The 18941-nt window shown below is 44.0% G+C and overlaps 1 protein-coding gene across 1 annotated transcript in view; it reads left to right on the top strand.

Annotated features, from left to right (window-relative positions):
* CFTR (CF transmembrane conductance regulator) overlaps positions 1–18941 on the top strand; it is a 240217-nt gene that overhangs the window by 166252 nt on the left and 55024 nt on the right. Inside the window, exons 17-21 of the mRNA XM_073573354.1 lie at positions 4302–4555; positions 8565–8644; positions 12542–12692; positions 15386–15613; positions 18041–18141. Coding sequence (XP_073429455.1) covers positions 4302–4555; positions 8565–8644; positions 12542–12692; positions 15386–15613; positions 18041–18141 — 814 coding nt within the window. The remainder of the gene's footprint in view (positions 1–4301; positions 4556–8564; positions 8645–12541; positions 12693–15385; positions 15614–18040; positions 18142–18941) is intronic.

Here is an 18941-nt window from a genome sequence, read left to right on the forward strand (position 1 = left end):
TTTATTATTGAACAACTACATTGATGTCGGTCAATGCAAAAGATTAATAAACCTGAAAATTTAAGATGTTTAATCTTTCTTGGATTAAGTATTTGCAGCATTTTTGTCATGTTTTTACCCTCAGTTTTGTCACAAAAACTGAAGGATTTCCTAGTATTAGAAAAGTGAATAAGATTCCTGAAGTCTCCTGCATTTTCTCATGCATATGGTGCTTATTCTTACCTTGGAGATTTGAAGCAGTTTCATATCTACAGCATGTCAATTCTTTCAGTGTTTTTTCAGAATTTTTGACCTCTTGTAATGAATGCAGAAAAAACATATTCGCGCACAGATACTTTGGATTCCTAAAAAGGCAATTATTATCTTTTAACCGAGCTACAAAATATTTGCTGCGCATGATTTACTTTAACAGATCCACCATTGGCTATAGGCAGTGGCGTAACTACAAAGTTATGGGCCCCGGTGTGAACTTTCAAATGGGGCCCCCCCATGCCAAATACACGCACTTCTCCGTTCCGCACACCTTGTACACGTGCGACTCAGCTCCGTACACCTCGTACACGCGCGGCTCAGCTCCGTACACCTCGTACACGCGCGGCCCCTCTCCATACACCTCGTACATGCATGGCTCCACTCTGTACACCTTGTATACGTACGGCTCCACTCCGTACACCTCGTTCACACGCGGCTTCTCTCCGTACACCTCATACACACGCAGCTCCACTCCGTACACCTCGTACACGCGTGGCTCCTCTCCGTACACCTCGTACACACGGCTCCGCTCCATACACCTCGTACACACAGCTCCGCTCACCTCGTACACACACGGCTCCGCTCCGTACGCCTCGTACACACACGACTCCGCTCCATACACCTAGTACACACGCGGCTCCGCTCCGTACACCTCATACACACGCGGCTCCACTCAGTACACCTCGTACACACACGGCTCCGCTCCATACACCTAGTACACACGCGGCTTCTCTCCGTACACCTCATACACACACGGATCCGCTCTGTACACCTTTTACACACACGGCTCCGCTCCATACACCTCCTACACACACGGCTCCGCTCCGTGCAAAACTATACACACACAGCTCTGCTACATCCACACTGTAAACCCCTCCTGACCCCACACATAAACTTTACCTCATCCAGCACCATTAAATAATAATAATAAATAATCTTTATTTTTATATAGCGCTAACATATTCCGCAGCGCTTTACAATTTGCACACATTTTCATCACTGTCCCCGATGGGGCTCACAATCTAAATTCCCTATCAGTATGTCTTTGGAGTGTGGGAGGAAACCGGAGTACCCGGAGGAAACCCACGCAAACACGGGGAGAACATACAAACTCCTTGCAGATGTTGTCCTTGGTGGGATTTGAACCCAGGACCCCAGCCACCACTGAGCCACCATGCTGCCCGTACAACCAGCACAGCAGAGTCCTGCAGACACTGAGGGCCCTGATCATGTGACCCCTTACTCCTCCCCTCCTGTGACCTCATCACAGGTCCTGTACGCACATTGAAGAAAACAGCCTAGCGATGGGCTGCTGTCAGTGCGGTGGGTCTCTGCGGGAGGGTGAGGATAGGGTGCATGGGGGGGCGTGGCGGCTCAGTGCAGTGCGGGACGCGGGTGGGGGGGGCAAAAATGAGCCTGTCCCACGAGAATCTGGATGATTGGGAGATATGCCTGCTAGGCCCCTGACTCCCCCCCCCGGGCCCGGTCGCAGTGGCGACTCCTGTGACTGTGGTAGTTACGTCCCTGGCTATAGGATAGAAGAAAAGTATAAAGGAAGTTTTTTTTTATCTCTGATTTTATCAAGCACTTGTGACAGCAGGGATGCCATGATATTGCTGAAACAGGGCATAAGGTCATATCCATAACATTGAAATTCCTAAAATCTTATAATTCGGTCATTTATATAATAGTATTTCTGGCTATGAATCATGAAGGTATTTTTTCCAGCTTTCTGGTGTAAAACTCCTTCAAATTCTGTATTTATTTTTTTTGCACAATTTGGAGTTGCTCAAAAGATTTGCGACTTTTGGGAGTTTTAGGCCGACATCACACTAGAGAGAAATACAGATGAGTGCTATGCAAGAAAAAAATCGCATAACACTCAGACCAATCTATGGGGCAGCTCCCATCATCCCTTTTTTCTCGTCCGTATTATAAGAACGAGTGAAATCGCAGCACGGCTGAGATTCACCAATGCAAGTCTATGGGTGCGAGATAAAAACGGATTACACATGGACCAGGCATGTGACTCGCGAGAAATATGCACCGAAAAGCCGGCAATTCAGTGCGGTGTACAGTAAAATCACACTGACAACTTACAATAGAATAGATAGAATACGTATATACACATAGTATAGGTATATATATATAAACAGTACAGACCAAAAGTTTGGACACACCTCATTCAAAGAGTTTTCTTTATTTTCATGACTATGAAAATTGTAGATTTACTCTGAAGGCATCAAAACTATGAATCAACACATGTGGAATTATATAATTAACAAAAAAGTGTGAAACAACTGAAAATACTGTATGTCTTATATTCAAGGTTCTTCAAAGTAGCCACCTTTTGCTTTGATTACTGCTTTGCACACTCTTGGCATTCTCTTGATGAGCTTCAAGAGGTAGTCACCGGAAATGGTCTTCCAACAGTCTTGAAGGAGTTCCCAGAGATGCTTAGCACTTGTTGGCCCTTTTGCCTTCACTCTGCAGTCCAGCTCACCCCAAACCATCTCGATTGGGTTCAGGTCTGGTGACTGTGGAGGTCAGGTCATCTGGCGTAACATAGTAACATAGTTTTGAAGGCTGAAGGAAGACCTTATGTCCATCTAGGTCAGCCTATTTTTAGTGCAGCTGTTCTGCATTGTTGATCCTGGGGAAGGCAAAAAACCCACAGAGTAGAAGCCAATTTTCTCCATAGGGAAAAAAATTCCTTCCCCTAAGCTGGGTCAGCCATCTACCTATAATATTATGTTATTCCTAACCTTCTATACTGTTACTCGCAAGAAAAGCATCCATTCCTTTCTTAAATTCATTCAGTGAGATGGCCATCACCACTTCCTCAGGAAGAGAATTCCAGAGCCTCACTGCTCTTACCGTGAAGAACCCTCTTCTATGCTGGTGCAGAAATTGTCTTTCCTCCAAACGAAGAGAATGCCCCCTTGTTCTTGTCACAGTCCTTGGTACAAACAGTTCATTGCAGAGATCTCTGTATTGCCCTCTGATATACTTGTACATATATATTAGGTCTCCTCTAAGTCTTCTCTTTTCTAGAGTAAATAGACCTAATTTTGATAACCTTTCTGGGTATTGTAGTGAACCAACTCCATTTATCATTTTAGTAGCCCGTCTTTGAACCCTTTCAAGTTCAGTAATGTCTTTCTTGAGCACCGGCATCCAAAATTGCACACAATACTCCAAGTGTGGTCTGACGAGTGATTTGTACAGAGGGAGAATTATGTTTTCATCTCGTGTCCCCAGACCTCTTCTAATGCATCCCTAATGCTTTGGTGGCAGCTGCCTGACACTGGGCACTCCAATTTAGCTTCTTATTGACTAAGATGTCTAAGTCTTTTTCCATGTCTGATTTCCCCAGCAGTTTCGCATTTAGTAAGTAATTGTAGCATCTGTTTCTCCTTCCCTTGTGCATAACCTTACACTTATCTGTGTAAAATCTCATTTGCCATTTTTCAGCCCAATTCTCCAGTTTACTCAAATACATTACAATACAAAGGTGACATTAACCCCTTATTACTCCATATGCAACAGCTACACGACAGTGGGAAGAGAAAGGCTAAGTGCCAGAATTGGTACATCTTACAGATGCGCCTTTTCTGGGGTGGCTGGGGGCAGATGTTTTTAGCCAGTGGGGGGGGGCAATAACCATGGTTCCTCTCTAGGCTATTAATATCTGTCCTCAGTCACTGGCTTTCCCTCTCTGGTGCAGAAAATTGCATTGGAGCCCATGCCAGTTTTTCCTGTGAGTACATTATTTTATTAAATACCTACAGGTCCCGAATTTTACACACATACTACTAACACTATTAGTCACTGACATATATAAATCTAATTGTTCTGCAATGCTTTACTGTATGTAAACCATGTCTCCTATCCTGTTGGGTTCTGCAATGATTTTACAGAAGCAGACAAATGAATTAACGGCTATTCTGCTATCTAGCTCTGTATGAAATATAAAGACACACACATATATATGATAAGTTCACCTTACTGCAGGTTTTCTGAATGATTTCTCTTTTTTTCTCATTTAGAAGAGGTTCTGAAGTTAATAAAACAACACCCGCAACAAATGAATCCGCTAAGGCCCCAGTAATCGTGACCTCAACAAGCTCTTACTACGTCTTCTATATTTACGTTGGTGTGGCTGACTCTCTGCTGGCAATGGGAATATTTCGAGGTTTGCCACTAGTGCATGGTCTCATATCCGTCTCCAAGGTGTTACACCAGAAAATGCTAAATGCCATTCTTCATACCCCAATGTCTACGTTCAATACAATGAGAGCTGGTATGTTTATAGGCTGCTGAAGTGTGGGCATGAGAATCATAGTGTACATGTTCAGCACTGCTTTTGACTCTACGGTTCTTTCTTTTTTCTTTTCCTCTCTTGGGATGCAATCTGTTCTATGGCCTATGGAAACTGTGCTTTATCCTTTATTTGTTATTGGAAAGCCTTGTAAACCTTCAGGTATTTATTATTTTCTACATTCTGCCCTGTTCATTGTTTGCTTTCTTTAATTCATTTATCGTATGTGCTGGGCAAATTGTGCATCTGGAATAATAGTAACTATACAAAAAGAGAATATTACCATTGTTTAGCAAAGTTTATCACAGTATAGTACAAGAATCTTTTTGCCGTCTTGTTGACTTTTTGAGCCTTTCACCTTTTCTTAAGGCTGAAGTATAAGCACATGCGGAATCACCAGAGTTCAAAAGCTGGCAGCGCTTTGGACGGAGCCGACATGTGCTGCGTGCAAAGCGCTGCCGGATACTGACCACGGAAACATACCCTAAAAGGCCTGGTTACATTAGCTGACTTTGCTTTGTTACATGACCACCGATCAGTTCAGACCACATTCAGATGCGCACTGAATAATCTATAATGGATAGTTAAGTACGTATAGGCTGCCATTGTTCTTGTTCTGTTAACACAAGATGATGTGCAGAAGAAACCGATGATCTTTTGTGCAAACTAAAAGATCAATGCACCCAAGAAGTGTTTTGATCTCTCATGAAGTTATAGGCAGCCCGTTTAGACTACATAATTATAATGACACTAGATGGTGGCCTGATTCTAACTCATCGGGTATTCTAGAATGTGGCCAGCGAGAGACCGATGTTCAAAAGATGGTCCAGGACGATCCACCACGATCGGCAATCTCACAGCAGGGGCCTGGTCGATGCTGCGTGCAGTGGCGGATTAAGTGGACTATGGGCCCGGGGCTGTTCATAAAACCTGGGCCCCTGTACCCCCCTTCCCACCTGAGCGCTGCGGTCCCCGTGCGGGAATTGACAGCCGTACGGACCGCAGCACTTGGTTTGCTGCAGGTCCTTACGGAAAACCCGCCACCATTCCACCACGTGTGGACATGGCCTAAAAAGACGTTGCACATAAGCTGTAGGCCTACGGCCAATACGCACAAAATCGCCCAACGTGATCCTGGCCATAGGGGATCCACTTTAATGTCCCCACTTTAATTTGAAGTCCCCTTACTTCATCCATTGCAGTCCCCTATCACCCACTCACTTCATCTGCAGTGCCGCTTCATCATTTGCAGCCCCTTATCCCCCCTTCCATTTTATCATGTGCAGTCCCCTTCCCCCCAACTTCATGTGCAGCCCCACTCCCCCATCATCATGTGCAGTTAATTTTACCCCCACATCATGTGCAGTCCCCCTTACCCCCAATTCATCATGTGCAGTCCCCCTTACCCCCAATTCATCATGTACAGTCCCCCTTACCCCCAATTCATCATGTGCAATCCCTCTTACCCCCAATTCATCATGTTCAGTCCCACTTACCCCTTAATTCATCATGTGCAGTTCCCCTTACCCCCAATTCATCATGTGCAGTCCCACTTACCCCTTAATTCATCATGTGCAGTCCCACTTACCCCTTAATTCATCATGTGCAGTCCCACTTACCCCTTAATTCATCATGTGCAGTCCCCCTTATCCCCCACTTCATCATGTGCAGCCCCACTTATCCCCCACTTCATCAGGTGCAGCCCCACTCACCCCCCTTCATCATATGCAGCCCCACTCACCCCCCCTTCATCATGTGTAGCCCCACTCACCCCCCTTCATCATGTGAAGCCCCCACTCATCCCCCCTTCATCCTGTGAAGCCCCCACTCACCCCCTTCATCCTGTACAACCCCAGTCACCCCCCTTCATCATATACAGCCCCCAGTCACCCCCTGTCATCATATACAGCCCCCAGTCACCCCCCGTCATCATATACAGCCCCCAGTCACCCCCCTTCATCATATACAGCCCCCAGTCACCCCCGTCATCATATACAGCCCCCAGTCACCCCCCCGTCATCATATACAGCCCCCAGTCACCCCCCTTCATCATATACAGCCCCCAGTCACCCCCCGTCATCATATACAGCCCCCAGTCACCCCCCCGTCATCATAAAAACAGCCCCCAGTCACCCCCCTTCATCATATACAGCCCCCAGTCACCCCCCGTCATCATATACAGCACCCAGTCACCCCCCCGTCATCATATACAGCCCCCAGTCACCCCCTTCATCATATACAGGCCCCAGTCACCCCCCCTTCATCATATACAGCCCCCAGTCACCCCCCTTCATCATATACAGCCCCCAGTCACCCCCCTTCATCATATACAGCCCCCAGTCACCCCCCCTTCATCATATACAGGCCCCAGTCACCCCCCCTTCATCATATACAGGCCCCAGTCACCCCCCCTTCATTGTGTACAGCCCCCACTCACCCCCTCCCCCATTTAATTCATTTTATAAATAAAAAAAAATAAAAAACGTTCCCCATATTTACCTCACAGCCGGCTCGCTCCCCAGCAGCGCCTCTGCTTTCAGCATCCTCCGGGACATGTCGGCGCGTGCACGATGACGTCATCGCGCACGCCCGACATCTGACCCGGAAGTACAGCCGGAGCTGAGCAGCCGTCAAGGTGACAGCCGTGCACAGCTCCCGGCCCCTCATAGAATGTGACGCGGGCGGCTGTCTGCTGCCGGCGGCGTCACAGCACAGGGCACGGCCGGCCCTGTACAGGTGCTGGGGGAGCGGTCCGGGGGGCATTTGCCTCTCTGCCACCCGGCCCAGCCCGCCCCTGCCCCTGGGCCCCCAAAAAACCTTGGGCCCGGGGCGACCGCCCCATCCGCCCCTATTAAGATCCGCCATTGGCTGCGTGTCACACTGAGACTAAGTACCCACGTTGTAGAAATGCTGTGAAAATTTCCGCAACATTTCCACAACTCCCGCCGCGGGAAAAACATGCATTTTTCATGCGATTTTTTCGGCGGAATTCAAGCGCATTCCAAGCGATTTGAAGCATTGCTTGGAATGTGATTGACAGGTTGGTCACACTTGTCAAGCATAGTGTTTGACAATTGTGATCAACTTTTTACTATTGATGCTGCCCATGCAGCATCAATAGTAAAAGATAGAATGTAAAAAATAATTTTAAAAAATAAAAAAAAAAGGTTATTCTCATCTTCCGACGGCCCCCGATCTTCTCTCCATGCTCCTGGCATCTTCTGGTCCCAGTAATGCTTAGCGCGAAAGACCGGAGATAACATCACTCTCGCGAGAGCGCGACGTCATCAGCGGTCTTTCGCGCAAAGTATTATACTAGGACCGGAAGATGCCGGGCGCGTGTTGAGAGGAGGGAAAGAGTCCAGGGGCCGTTGGAAGGTGAGTATATCACTATTTTTTATTTTAATTCTATTTTTTTTTACAGGTTTATGGTACCCAGGGCCTGGAAGAGAGTCTCCTATTCTCCGGACCCTGGGTACCATCTGCACATTGAGCGATGCATCGGTCATCTCCCGGCTGCGTCGTCGCTGACCTCCGTGCGGCAGAAGTTGACCCGCGACAACCGTCGGAAGATCAGCGGCTAGCGCCACAGATCTCCCGACAGTAGCGGTGGCGTGCATCGTTCGAATTCCACGCCAATTTGCGGCCAAAATGCGCCTGTCACTGATTGGTCGCGCCCGGCCGGCCAGGACCAATTAGCGAGGCGGGATTTCCATTACAGACAGACAGAATTAGACGATTATATAGTAGATGAGTGATCCTGGGAATGTTAATTCACAATAATTATTCAATGCAAATGGACCTTAAGAATCCATGTGATCATATATTCTATATCTGACAATGAAACATTTAACTTTAATTGCACCATATTTTGTAATTCAAAATAGTTTTTTCTAATTCTTTTGACATGATGTTCTGTATGGAGAATGTCTCACATAATGTAGCAAAGTAAGCAGTGAGATTAATTTGGTTTTTGTTCTACAAATTTCAGGGCGGATCCTTAACAGATTTTCAAAGGACATAGCTATCTTAGATGATCTGCTACCTCTGACAATGTTTGACTTCATACAGGTGAGTAATATAGTGTAAAGTGTGTAACGTTTGTATCTCTAATAATTATTGAATGCCTCAAAGGGAATCTGTTAGCAGGTTTTTGCTATGTAATCTGAAGACAGCATGCTGTAGGCGTTAAAACACAGACTTCAGCGATGCCTCTCTTATCAAGCTCCATATTGTTTACTTGCAATGATTGTTTTAGCACCCGGAGTTTATCATTGCTGGGATGCAGCAGTGCCTGCCTCCTGGTTCATCTCCGCCCTTTCCTCTGATTGGCAGCTCATTGGCTATAGCCATTGTATATAAAGAGCCTGGTGTGGGCTGGGTTAGCTTCCTCAGCGCTGCTGTATTGATAAATCTAAAAACTCTGAGTCAAAACGGCTGCACCCAGTAAAATTAGTGATACATCGTTGGATTCAGCTTCTCTTTGCCTACATCAGACTGCTCTTGGATGAGGTAACAAAAACTTGCTGACAGATTCCTTTTAAGGCCTCATTGAGACATCTGTTTTTCAAGTATGTGTTCGATCTGCCTTTTCCATGGGGGTGACAGCTGATACAGATTTGGCATTCATTAGTCACTTACAAGATATTGTCAGGTATTAAGCACAGCCAATGGATACCACATCAGTAGGATGGACACTTAAGAAGTATCCTGAAGAATAAGTGAGAGGTGCTTAATGGGAATCTGTCACCCCCTGGGATGCTTTTAAACTATTACTATGGACATACAGGTAATATAATGGCTAAACCAGTCTTATCTGTATGCCTCATACAGGACACTGCCATTAGAAGGTTAGATAAGGTACCCATAACCATGCGAGTGCATGTTGCATGCATGGGATTATGGCGCCGCAACTTCATGTCACATCTGCAGGGGAAAAACATGTGGTTTAAGTGCATTTTTGCAGCAGAAAATAATAAAAAATGCATATAATTTGCACATGACTATATCAAAAAGTTATATCAGAAAGTTCTCTCACCCACCCTTGTGCTTCTGTGGCAGTTTCTATTTACTTTGGTGTCCTGTGGTGCCTTTTTGTGCCATGTGACCATTGCAGCCTGTGAGCTACTGCAACTTTTAGGCTACATTCCCATGATGCGAAAATTTTCCACAACGGATTTGGTATCTAATCCATAACTAATCCATGTGTTACTTGCAGATTTTGTGGTTTTGGCTGCTGCTGTCACCCTACTCCATTTATTAAGCATTGAAAAGGGTGACAACTGCAATGAATACCCACATAATAATGAGCATGCTGGAGATTTGAGATCTGCACCATGCTTTTATTTTTGTGCTGATTTTTTTGCCACAATGTGTGACTGGGCTTTTGAAAAAGTCATTAGCTTGTACCTTTACCGTAAATTGCTGGAAAAAAAATCTGCAACAAATCTGTGACATGTGTAATCTTTTTTTGTAAATGCTAACAGACAAGCTATGCAGTGGATGTTTCTTAGGGTACCTTTACACCTAGCGATGCACCAGCGATCCCGACTAGCGATATGACGCGGTCAGGATCGCTGGTGCATCGCTAGGTGGTCGCTAGTGAGCTGCCACACAGGCAGATCTCACCAGCGAGATCACAGGGGTCGCTACTTACCTGTCAGACGCGGCGATCCTGCGTCCTCCCGCTCGCGTCCACACGTCGCTCGTCGGCGCCACAGGAAGCGCCGCAGGAAGTGACCGACGAGGAATGGTCCAGGAGCTTCTCGCGCGATCAGCGATAACCAGCGGGGGAGCCGGTCGAAGGTAAGTATCACATGCAGCGATATCGCTAGCAATATCGCTGCAACGTCACAAAATCTGTGACTTTACAGCGATATTGCTAGCGATATTGCAGTGTGTAACGGGGGCTTTAGGTGACATACCATAAATAATGAGCATGTAAGAGATAACAGGTTGGCCTAATTTTGAATTTCTTATTAAACTCAAATGGAAAAGTCCACAACAAATTGATATGTCCCCGTTTAAAATCCTCCCCATGTAAGTGCACACTTTGGTGGTTTCATACACAGAGAAATGACAGTTGCATACTTATCACACTGTGTGGATTCCCTCTCAGAACATCAACCTCCTCTATTCAGTGCTGGTGGTCGCACAAGGTCAGTAGCTCTGTCACGCCTGTAGAACCATTATGTATATGGATGGTGATGTAGTTCTTGTTAACATGCTGGCCAACCCATCTGAATTAGTGCTCTAAAACAGTGTTTATTGTCTTTTGCCTTTACATACAGTACACCCAACAAGTCATTATTTGAGGACACGGCTTTATATAGTGAATACATTTTACCAGTATCTCAGGCAGGAATTGAAAATGATTGAATGAACTGTACAATGCTAAATAAATCCCCAAAAAAGATGACCTATAGGGTGTACTTAGGGACTGGAGTAGAGAAATACTGAAATAAAAGCAGCCTTTTTTCACCAGCACTGGACACATTAGGTGGATGTTCTAAGAACGAATCAAAAGAACACCAATGGAGCACCATGAGAGCATTGTTACGTTTTACCTAATCTAACAGATAAATGTAATATTTAATCATGAGGCAACCCCTTTAAAAGAACAACAAAGTCTGCTGCTTAGGCGACTTAGATGAAAGTAGTAGTCAATGTTAGGAACGCGGAACGCACTAAATAAAAATAAATAATAAAGTGCGATCGCTGCTCGGGGTCCACCGTGCAGTAGATGTAAACACTGCTGCTTAGTAGTGACAGACGAGCAATATGGCAGAAATGCGCTCGCGGGTTGAACATCACCCAAGTGCGCTAAGCAATCTGTTTGCTCACAGAGATGTCAGCAGAGGTAAACACAAAAGGCTGTGCCTGTTAGTGTCACAGGTCTCAGGTAAATGCACACATGGTATCTGGTCACAGAAGCAGGACCCAAGACACAGGAGCTGCGTCCGTCTAGATCTACCGTGCGTGCGGCGTAGCTACTGCAGACTCCAAAGAGGGCTGCAACTTCAGCACTGCGTAGGACACTGCCGCTGGTTGACAAAGCAAGGAAGCAGGCGCAATGTCGGACGCTAGCACTGTGGATGATGCTGTATTGGCTTGAGGCTTGCCACGCGCTGGCGCTGACTCTAATCTAAGTCCCTGTACACATTCGTAATATCAGAGGGAGGGGATCTTAATGAGTCATTCGCAGGTTCATACATCCATCATCATTCACACAGTAGCAACTAGAGACTATACTAGCGCATGGCCGAACGGTCATGCACGCTTTTTATAGCCGGGACCTTCCGGGAGCTTCCAGATCTCCGAGATGGACCAATGAGATCTGGAGCAGGACCTGGGCACATGACTCCTGATCTCCAATGGGAGATCGTCTCGTGAGCATGCCCAGTAGGGGAACAGAGGGACTTAGTCTCTGGAGCGATCTGCTGCAAAGCAATCTCCTCTGCGGTAGATAGACAGCAGGAGACCGCAGAATGTGAGGCTCTGGATTCCTGCAGAGCAGATGCAGAAACCTGACGCCTAATAGTCAGGGCATATTAGGGTAGTAATCTATAGCGGTGCTAGGGGTAGTTTTCTCCCCCTGGTGCTTGAGGGTGGACGCAAAGTTCTCTCTGCCATATCAGAACACCAGACTCGTACAAGTCCTTCCACAGGACTACAGGATCTGCTGGTTACACCTCCGTAAGCACTGCAGGAATATGTTGGATTACACTGTGGGCAGTGACATGGGCATATATTGTGTGGATTGATTCACCTATAGGCAATAAGTTATATACTTAATTGAATCTATTAAATGGGGGCAATGCCGGATCTAATATGCGTATAGTAAATTTTTGAATAGTAGAAAATGTGGTTATACCGTAGCAAGGCATGTTCTGTGGTGTCTTTTGAACAAACGTGTGCTTTTTTTAAGGAGTAATCCATGTTAAAACATTCTATCTTTTCTCTTTCCAGTTGGTGCTTATTGTCATTGGAGCAATCACAGTGGTTTCCATTTTGGAGCCTTATATCTTCTTGGCTACTGTTCCTGTAATTATTGCTTTTATCTTACTAAGATCATATTTTCTGCATACTTCCCAGCAACTTAAACAGTTAGAATCTGAAGGTAAGGACAACAGAGGACCATTATCTGGAATGCATATATACCTTTCCTGTTGGCAGAATACTATCTACTCCTCTTCCAACATTAATTTATTCTTCCTAATATACATATTGATTTAGGTTGATCACATGGAATTTAGAGAGGAGGGTGTTTTAATACTGATGTCAACAGATGAGGATTGACAGGGCAATTGTTCTTAGAGGCCCACACCCTAAATTCTTCTGTGCTCACAAGACTTTAGGTCTTAGGTGTGAAATGTGCCAACTAAAGAACAAGTGCAGGTAGCTATGACACCAGTCCAGCAGAGAAAATTGACCTTCTCGACATATATGAATATTTATGTAATGCTGACCTTAATGCCCTTCTGTGCATTAGTGAAAAGCTAGTCTAAACCGCTAGCGTTATTCACCATCCAATGTGCTGGGGTCTCTCGACTCTTCCTCAACAGGTAATTTTAGGGTAGAGAAGGATCGCGCATGTTAAATGGAATCTGTCAGTAGGATTTCACCCCTCAAACTAATTTTATGTGCATGTAGCTTTTTTAAAAACAAGTCCAGCAATATCTTTATATGGCCAGTCCATTCCTCTGTTACTGAGAAATCAGAGTTTGATATGCAAATGAGGATGAAGAGCTATTTATAGATTTGAAGTCTATGTCACTCCATTTCTATTCCCCACCCACTGCTGACTTCTTCTGCTTGACTGACAGCACCTTTGATTGAAGTAACATAGCATAGAGGCTGTCAGTCAAACAAGAGGAGACAGCGCAGGGTGAGGATTAGATTTGGAGTGACATAGATTTCAGATCTTCAACCTCATTTGTATAATTTAAGCGCTGATCTGTCAATAATAGGAGTAAAACTTGCAATGTAAAGGTATTGCTGGACTTGTCTTTGAATGAGTTTAATGCATGCATAAATTGCTTTAGGTAAAACCCAGCTGACAGTTTCCCTTTAAATTTCAGCACCCAATCTATGATATATTTTACTCTCCTACTGAAACCTCATGAATGCTTGGCAGAAAAGAGCATGCATGTGTATCAGAGGTTGGTAAGATAGATGCTGAGCATATTTAGCCAACAATACATATGCATAATATATTCTGCCAAGCGTTCATGTGGTTTCTATTAGAGATGAGCGAACCTTTCAAGGTTTGGTTCAGATTGGCAAACGTTCTGATGAAGAACACCGCAGAAGAACATCTTGTATCTTCACAGCATAGGCAATTGCCTTCAGATGACCCCAAAGATAAACGTCTAAGGGGGTCAGATCGGGAGACCTTGGTGGCCATTCAACTGGCCACTATGACCAATCCATTTTCCAGGAAACTGTTCACGTAGGAATGCTCGGACCTGACACCCATAATTGATGGTATGGTGTGGTATATGGGGTACAAAGATAGTGGGGCCATTCTTCATCAGTGGAAACCTCAATGCCACTGGATATCTGAAATTGCTACATGATGATGTGTTGCCCTCTTTATGCACTGAAGATGGCACGTTCCCTGAGTTCCCAGCAAGATGGTGCACCACCACATTATGGGTGTCAGGTCCGAGCATTCCTACATGGAATCTGACCCCCTTAGACTAGCATTTCTTCTGCGGTGTTGCTATCAGTGTGTCAAGAGTGGGAGAAGAGGGTTGCATTGACAATCCAACACAATGGGCAGCACTTTGAACACATTTTATAAGTGGTCATAAACTTGTAAATAACTCATGAAAGAATAAAGTTATGTTAAAACCAAGCACACCATTATTTTTCTTGTGAAATTCTCAATAAGTTTGATATGTCACATGACCCTCTTCCCTTGGGAAAAAATAAAATTGGATCCAAAATGTCCGACTTCAAAATGGCCACCATGGTCACCACCCATCTTGAAAAGTTTCCCCCCTCCCATATACTAATGTGCCACAAACAGGAAGTTGATATACTGTAACCAGCCATTCCCATTTTATTTAGGTGTATCCATATAAATGGCCCACCCTGTATATCTCATGGATATGACCATTTGTGAGATGCATGAGACTTCTAAACCACCTCAGTATAACTTCATATTCATGCAGTTTTTTTTTGTTGTATTCCACTGTTTCCTGTGAGACACTTATCTCCGTATATCTGGCACCATACAAAGCCTGAACGGCAGCTCATAGAGGGTTATCATAAGCTCTAAGGCCAGGTTTACAAGAGCTTATTTGTAAATGTACGTGATACATGTTTGCTTGTGTGAATAGCCACATAACCCATCATACAGTAGCTCCTTATTAACACGGCCTCATAGCTGGACATAGCTCCATATTAGGGACAACAATTTGATGTGATGTTGAAGGAAAATACACAGTGTGAAGGCGGCCTAAGAGCTGAAACAGTAAGATAAGTGGTCATTTTTGGAATTGTAAAATTAGTGTTATTTCCTCAGTTTTTGTACAACTGTAAAATTTGCATTGCCCCACATGGAAACTCACAATTACCAGCAGTGAAGTAGGTTGTAATGCATGTACAATTGTGTTTCATGTTTCCCACATGTGTAATATATTGTCTTGTCATTACACACTCACATTATTTTTACCAACTCTTATTATTGGATGGTTACGCACCAGCCTAAAATCTGAGTGTCTCTCGCAATCTTTTTCTTTGTAATATTTTTTTGTGAAAATGAAGTGATGCATGTTAATAAATAAATTCCTTTTCCCTTCACAGCCCGCAGTCCAATATTCACTCATTTGATAACCAGTTTAAAAGGTTTGTGGACTCTAAGAGCATTTGGACGGCAGCCATATTTTGAAACCCTTTTTCATAAGGCACTAAATTTGCATACAGCAAACTGGTTTCTCTACCTGTCTACGCTCCGATGGTTCCAAATGACTATTGAAATGATCTTCGTCATCTTTTTCTGTGCTGTTGCATTTATCTCGATTGCGACATCAGGTACAGTACGCCATGAATTACTTTTACAGTTATTCAGCTATTATGTAAAATATTAGAATTTTGCAAAAACTTGCCCAAACATTTGCTAAAAAAATTGTTCCAATTTTATTTATTTTACTTTATTGCACCATCACTATATGGTGCAGGCTCAGGAGATAGATTGAAGGTGGCTCCAATACCATCAGTTTAACTTCTTAAATGCTGCTGTCATTGTAACTCTCTTCTAATTGCTCTCCCTCTTACCAAACTCTCCCCCCTCCAATCTGTCCTGAATGCTGGATGCAGGATCATACTCCTCACCAATCATTATACCGATGCCTCTACCTTGTGCCAGTCCTTACACTGGCTACCCATCCACTCCAGAATCCAGTACAAACTTATTACCCTCACCCAGAAAGCCCTCCATGGCTCAGCACCACCCTACATCTCCTCCCTCGTCTCAGTCTACCACCCTACCCGTGCCCTCCTTTCTGCTGATGACCTGAGGTTAGCATCCTCAATAATCAGAATCTCCCACTTTCGTCTCCAAGACTATACACTTGCTGTGCCAATTCTTTGTAATGCACTTCCCAGGTCAATACGATTAGTCCCCAATCCCGACAATTTTAAGCGTGCCATAAAAACGCATTTATTCAGACTGCCTCAACACATTAACCTAATCTATCCCTGTGTGGCACAGCCAAAAGTTTTACCATAACCAGGTTCCCCGCATCATGTTCCCACATGCTTTATGCATCTATTAGCCCTCTGTGTCTGTACTGTTACACACTTAACATTATGGCTGGTCCGAACAATGAAGGCATCTGTTACCACCCACCTTTCATGTCTACCTCTTTCCTCATAGACTGTAAGCTTGCGAGCAGGGCCCTCATTCCTCTTGGTATCTGTTATGATCTATGTGATTATTGTTATGCTGCAATGTCTATTGTCTGTACATGTCCCCTCTGAAATGTAAAATGCTGTGGAATATGTCGGCGCTATAGAAATAAAATTATTATTATTATTTTGACAGCTACATTTAAAAAGCCTCAAACATGGCGGCTGTCACTGTGGGGACCATACCAGCTGAGGGCATTCTGAAGGCCTTAATGTGAGCCTTGATATTACTTTAATGAAACCCAACTTGTAGCTGAGCAACAAAGGAAACCAGGAATTGCATAATAAACTGCAATAATTCTCTATATCAGTGTATGGTATGGTTAAGCAAAGTCAAGTCCCCTGATGGGACTGATAAAAAGTGGAAAAATACATTAAAATATTTTTAACAAACATTAAAAAATAAAGGTTTAAATCACCTCCCTTTTTCCCAAGCAGATACAGTAAAATGTAAAAACTAACAAAAATTAAAATAGTTGGCATTGCCACATGTGTAATCGCCCCAACTAACAAAATAGAAGAATATTTATCCCACACAGTTAATATCAAAACAGATAGAAAAATAAAATTAAAATGCAAAAAAATGGCTTTTTTTTGTGTTGATACACTTCACCCCAACTCACACACAGCATCAATAAAATTCAGTAAAAAGTACTTAAAATGTTATATGTACTTTATCTCTAGCGGCAGAAATAAATTAGGGATCTCAGAAAATCGTGATCTGAACCAACTTTTTTGTCAATGTAAAGGTACAGTATGTTTCCACGGTCAGTATTTGCTGCGGACAGACACAGAGTCCAGATGTTACAGCATAGTGGAGGGGATTTTATGAAATCCCATCTCCAGAATGCTGTAGATAAGCCCTGAAAAGCGGTGGCCGCATCTTATAGTGGCTAAAACAGGTGACAGGTTCCCTTTAAGTTTTAAGTGCTTTGCCATACCTAAAGCACTTAACGAAATTCTGTCTCCTGAGTTTATTTTCATCCTTAGCACTTCTCTCTCTTTGAGTAATAAATCAATGTGGCTGTGACATCAGGTGCCACCCAGTAATATAGCGCCTGCTTAGAGCACCTCTCTTCTTGTTTCTGCTCTAAGGTACCCTGCTAAGGGCACTGGCTTGAGTGTTCTACTGCACATGCGCCACCCAACCACACCGTGCGCCCACACTTGCCAAGCATCCTTTATTCTCTTCTTACGAGAAGGCTGGACAGTGCATGCACAGTATTATGTACTAAGACTCGCATTTCATTCTAAAGCTAACATGCGCCACTTAATAATATTAGATGCATCTTATCTTAGTACACTAAAGTTTGTCATCTAATTAAATGAAGAGGTACATGCTTCTCAATAAATTTGATATACCTCTGACTGTCCATGTGCCAAAAATCAGCGTATAACTAGCTTACATTTGCCCTGCAATTTTGGTATTAAATATATCTGACTGATGGAGACATCTTACCACTAAGCCGAAATATCGGTGAAAGCGCTGAGAACAAAAATTTCCATGAGTTGTTTTATTCAAAGTCTTTTTGATTATATCATGCCTTTCAGGTGCTGGACAAGCAAAAGTTGGAATTGTTTTGACTCTGGCCATGAATATCATGAATACCCTACAATGGGCAGTAAATTCAAGTATTGATGTGGATAGTTTGGTGAGTAAATACTGGAAACATTAGTCAGCCTAGACTGAAGATATTTTGTGATTGATGACATTTTTAACATACAGCTCTGGCAAAAACTAAGAGACCACTTCCAAGTGTTCAGTTTGTCAGATTTTTCTCTTTATAGGTATATTTTTGAGTAAAATGTAAATTGTTCTTTTAGTCTATAAAGTACTGACAACTTGTCTTATCACCACAAAAATATTATCATAAAAAAAGACAAATTTTATTTCGCAATAAATTATGACAAAATGTAAATGCAAATCACAGAGTAATCATTTCAAAACCAGAGCAGTTTGACTACAGTTAATGGTGCACCTTATTAAAAGATTAAGTGTCACCCCATAAACACAAACATGGGGAGAAAATTATTTCTCACAGAACCGAGAAAACCTATGTTTGGATACAAAATGTAAAATGACAGTGCACTATATTAAATCCAAACTATACATTAGAGTCCTTGATGAAATGGGCCACATTGCTACTTGTTAGGGTGGTTTCACATTAGCGCTTTTTAAGCGCACGCACGGCCGGGGGTAGCTCCGCCCCCGAGCCGGCTCTCTGCCCGGCGTGCCCGCCCCTTGCTTGTAGCGCCGCCTCCTAGCGCACAGCGGCGCCTGCGATCGGCGCACCCTATCTTTAGCATAGGGTGCGCAGATCGTGCGCAGGCCGTGCGCTAGTTGCGCTTTGACCTGCGCTGCACACTTTTGACGGTGCGCCGTGCGCGCCAAAATCCGAAAAGTTTGATTTTGGCGCGCACGGCGCACCGTCAGAAGTGCGCAGCGCAGGTC

Source organism: Dendrobates tinctorius, unplaced genomic scaffold (assembly GCF_039654945.1).
Source record: "Dendrobates tinctorius isolate UK_male_01 unplaced genomic scaffold, ASM3965494v1 ptg000035l, whole genome shotgun sequence".
Taxonomy (NCBI): domain Eukaryota; kingdom Metazoa; phylum Chordata; class Amphibia; order Anura; family Dendrobatidae; genus Dendrobates; species Dendrobates tinctorius.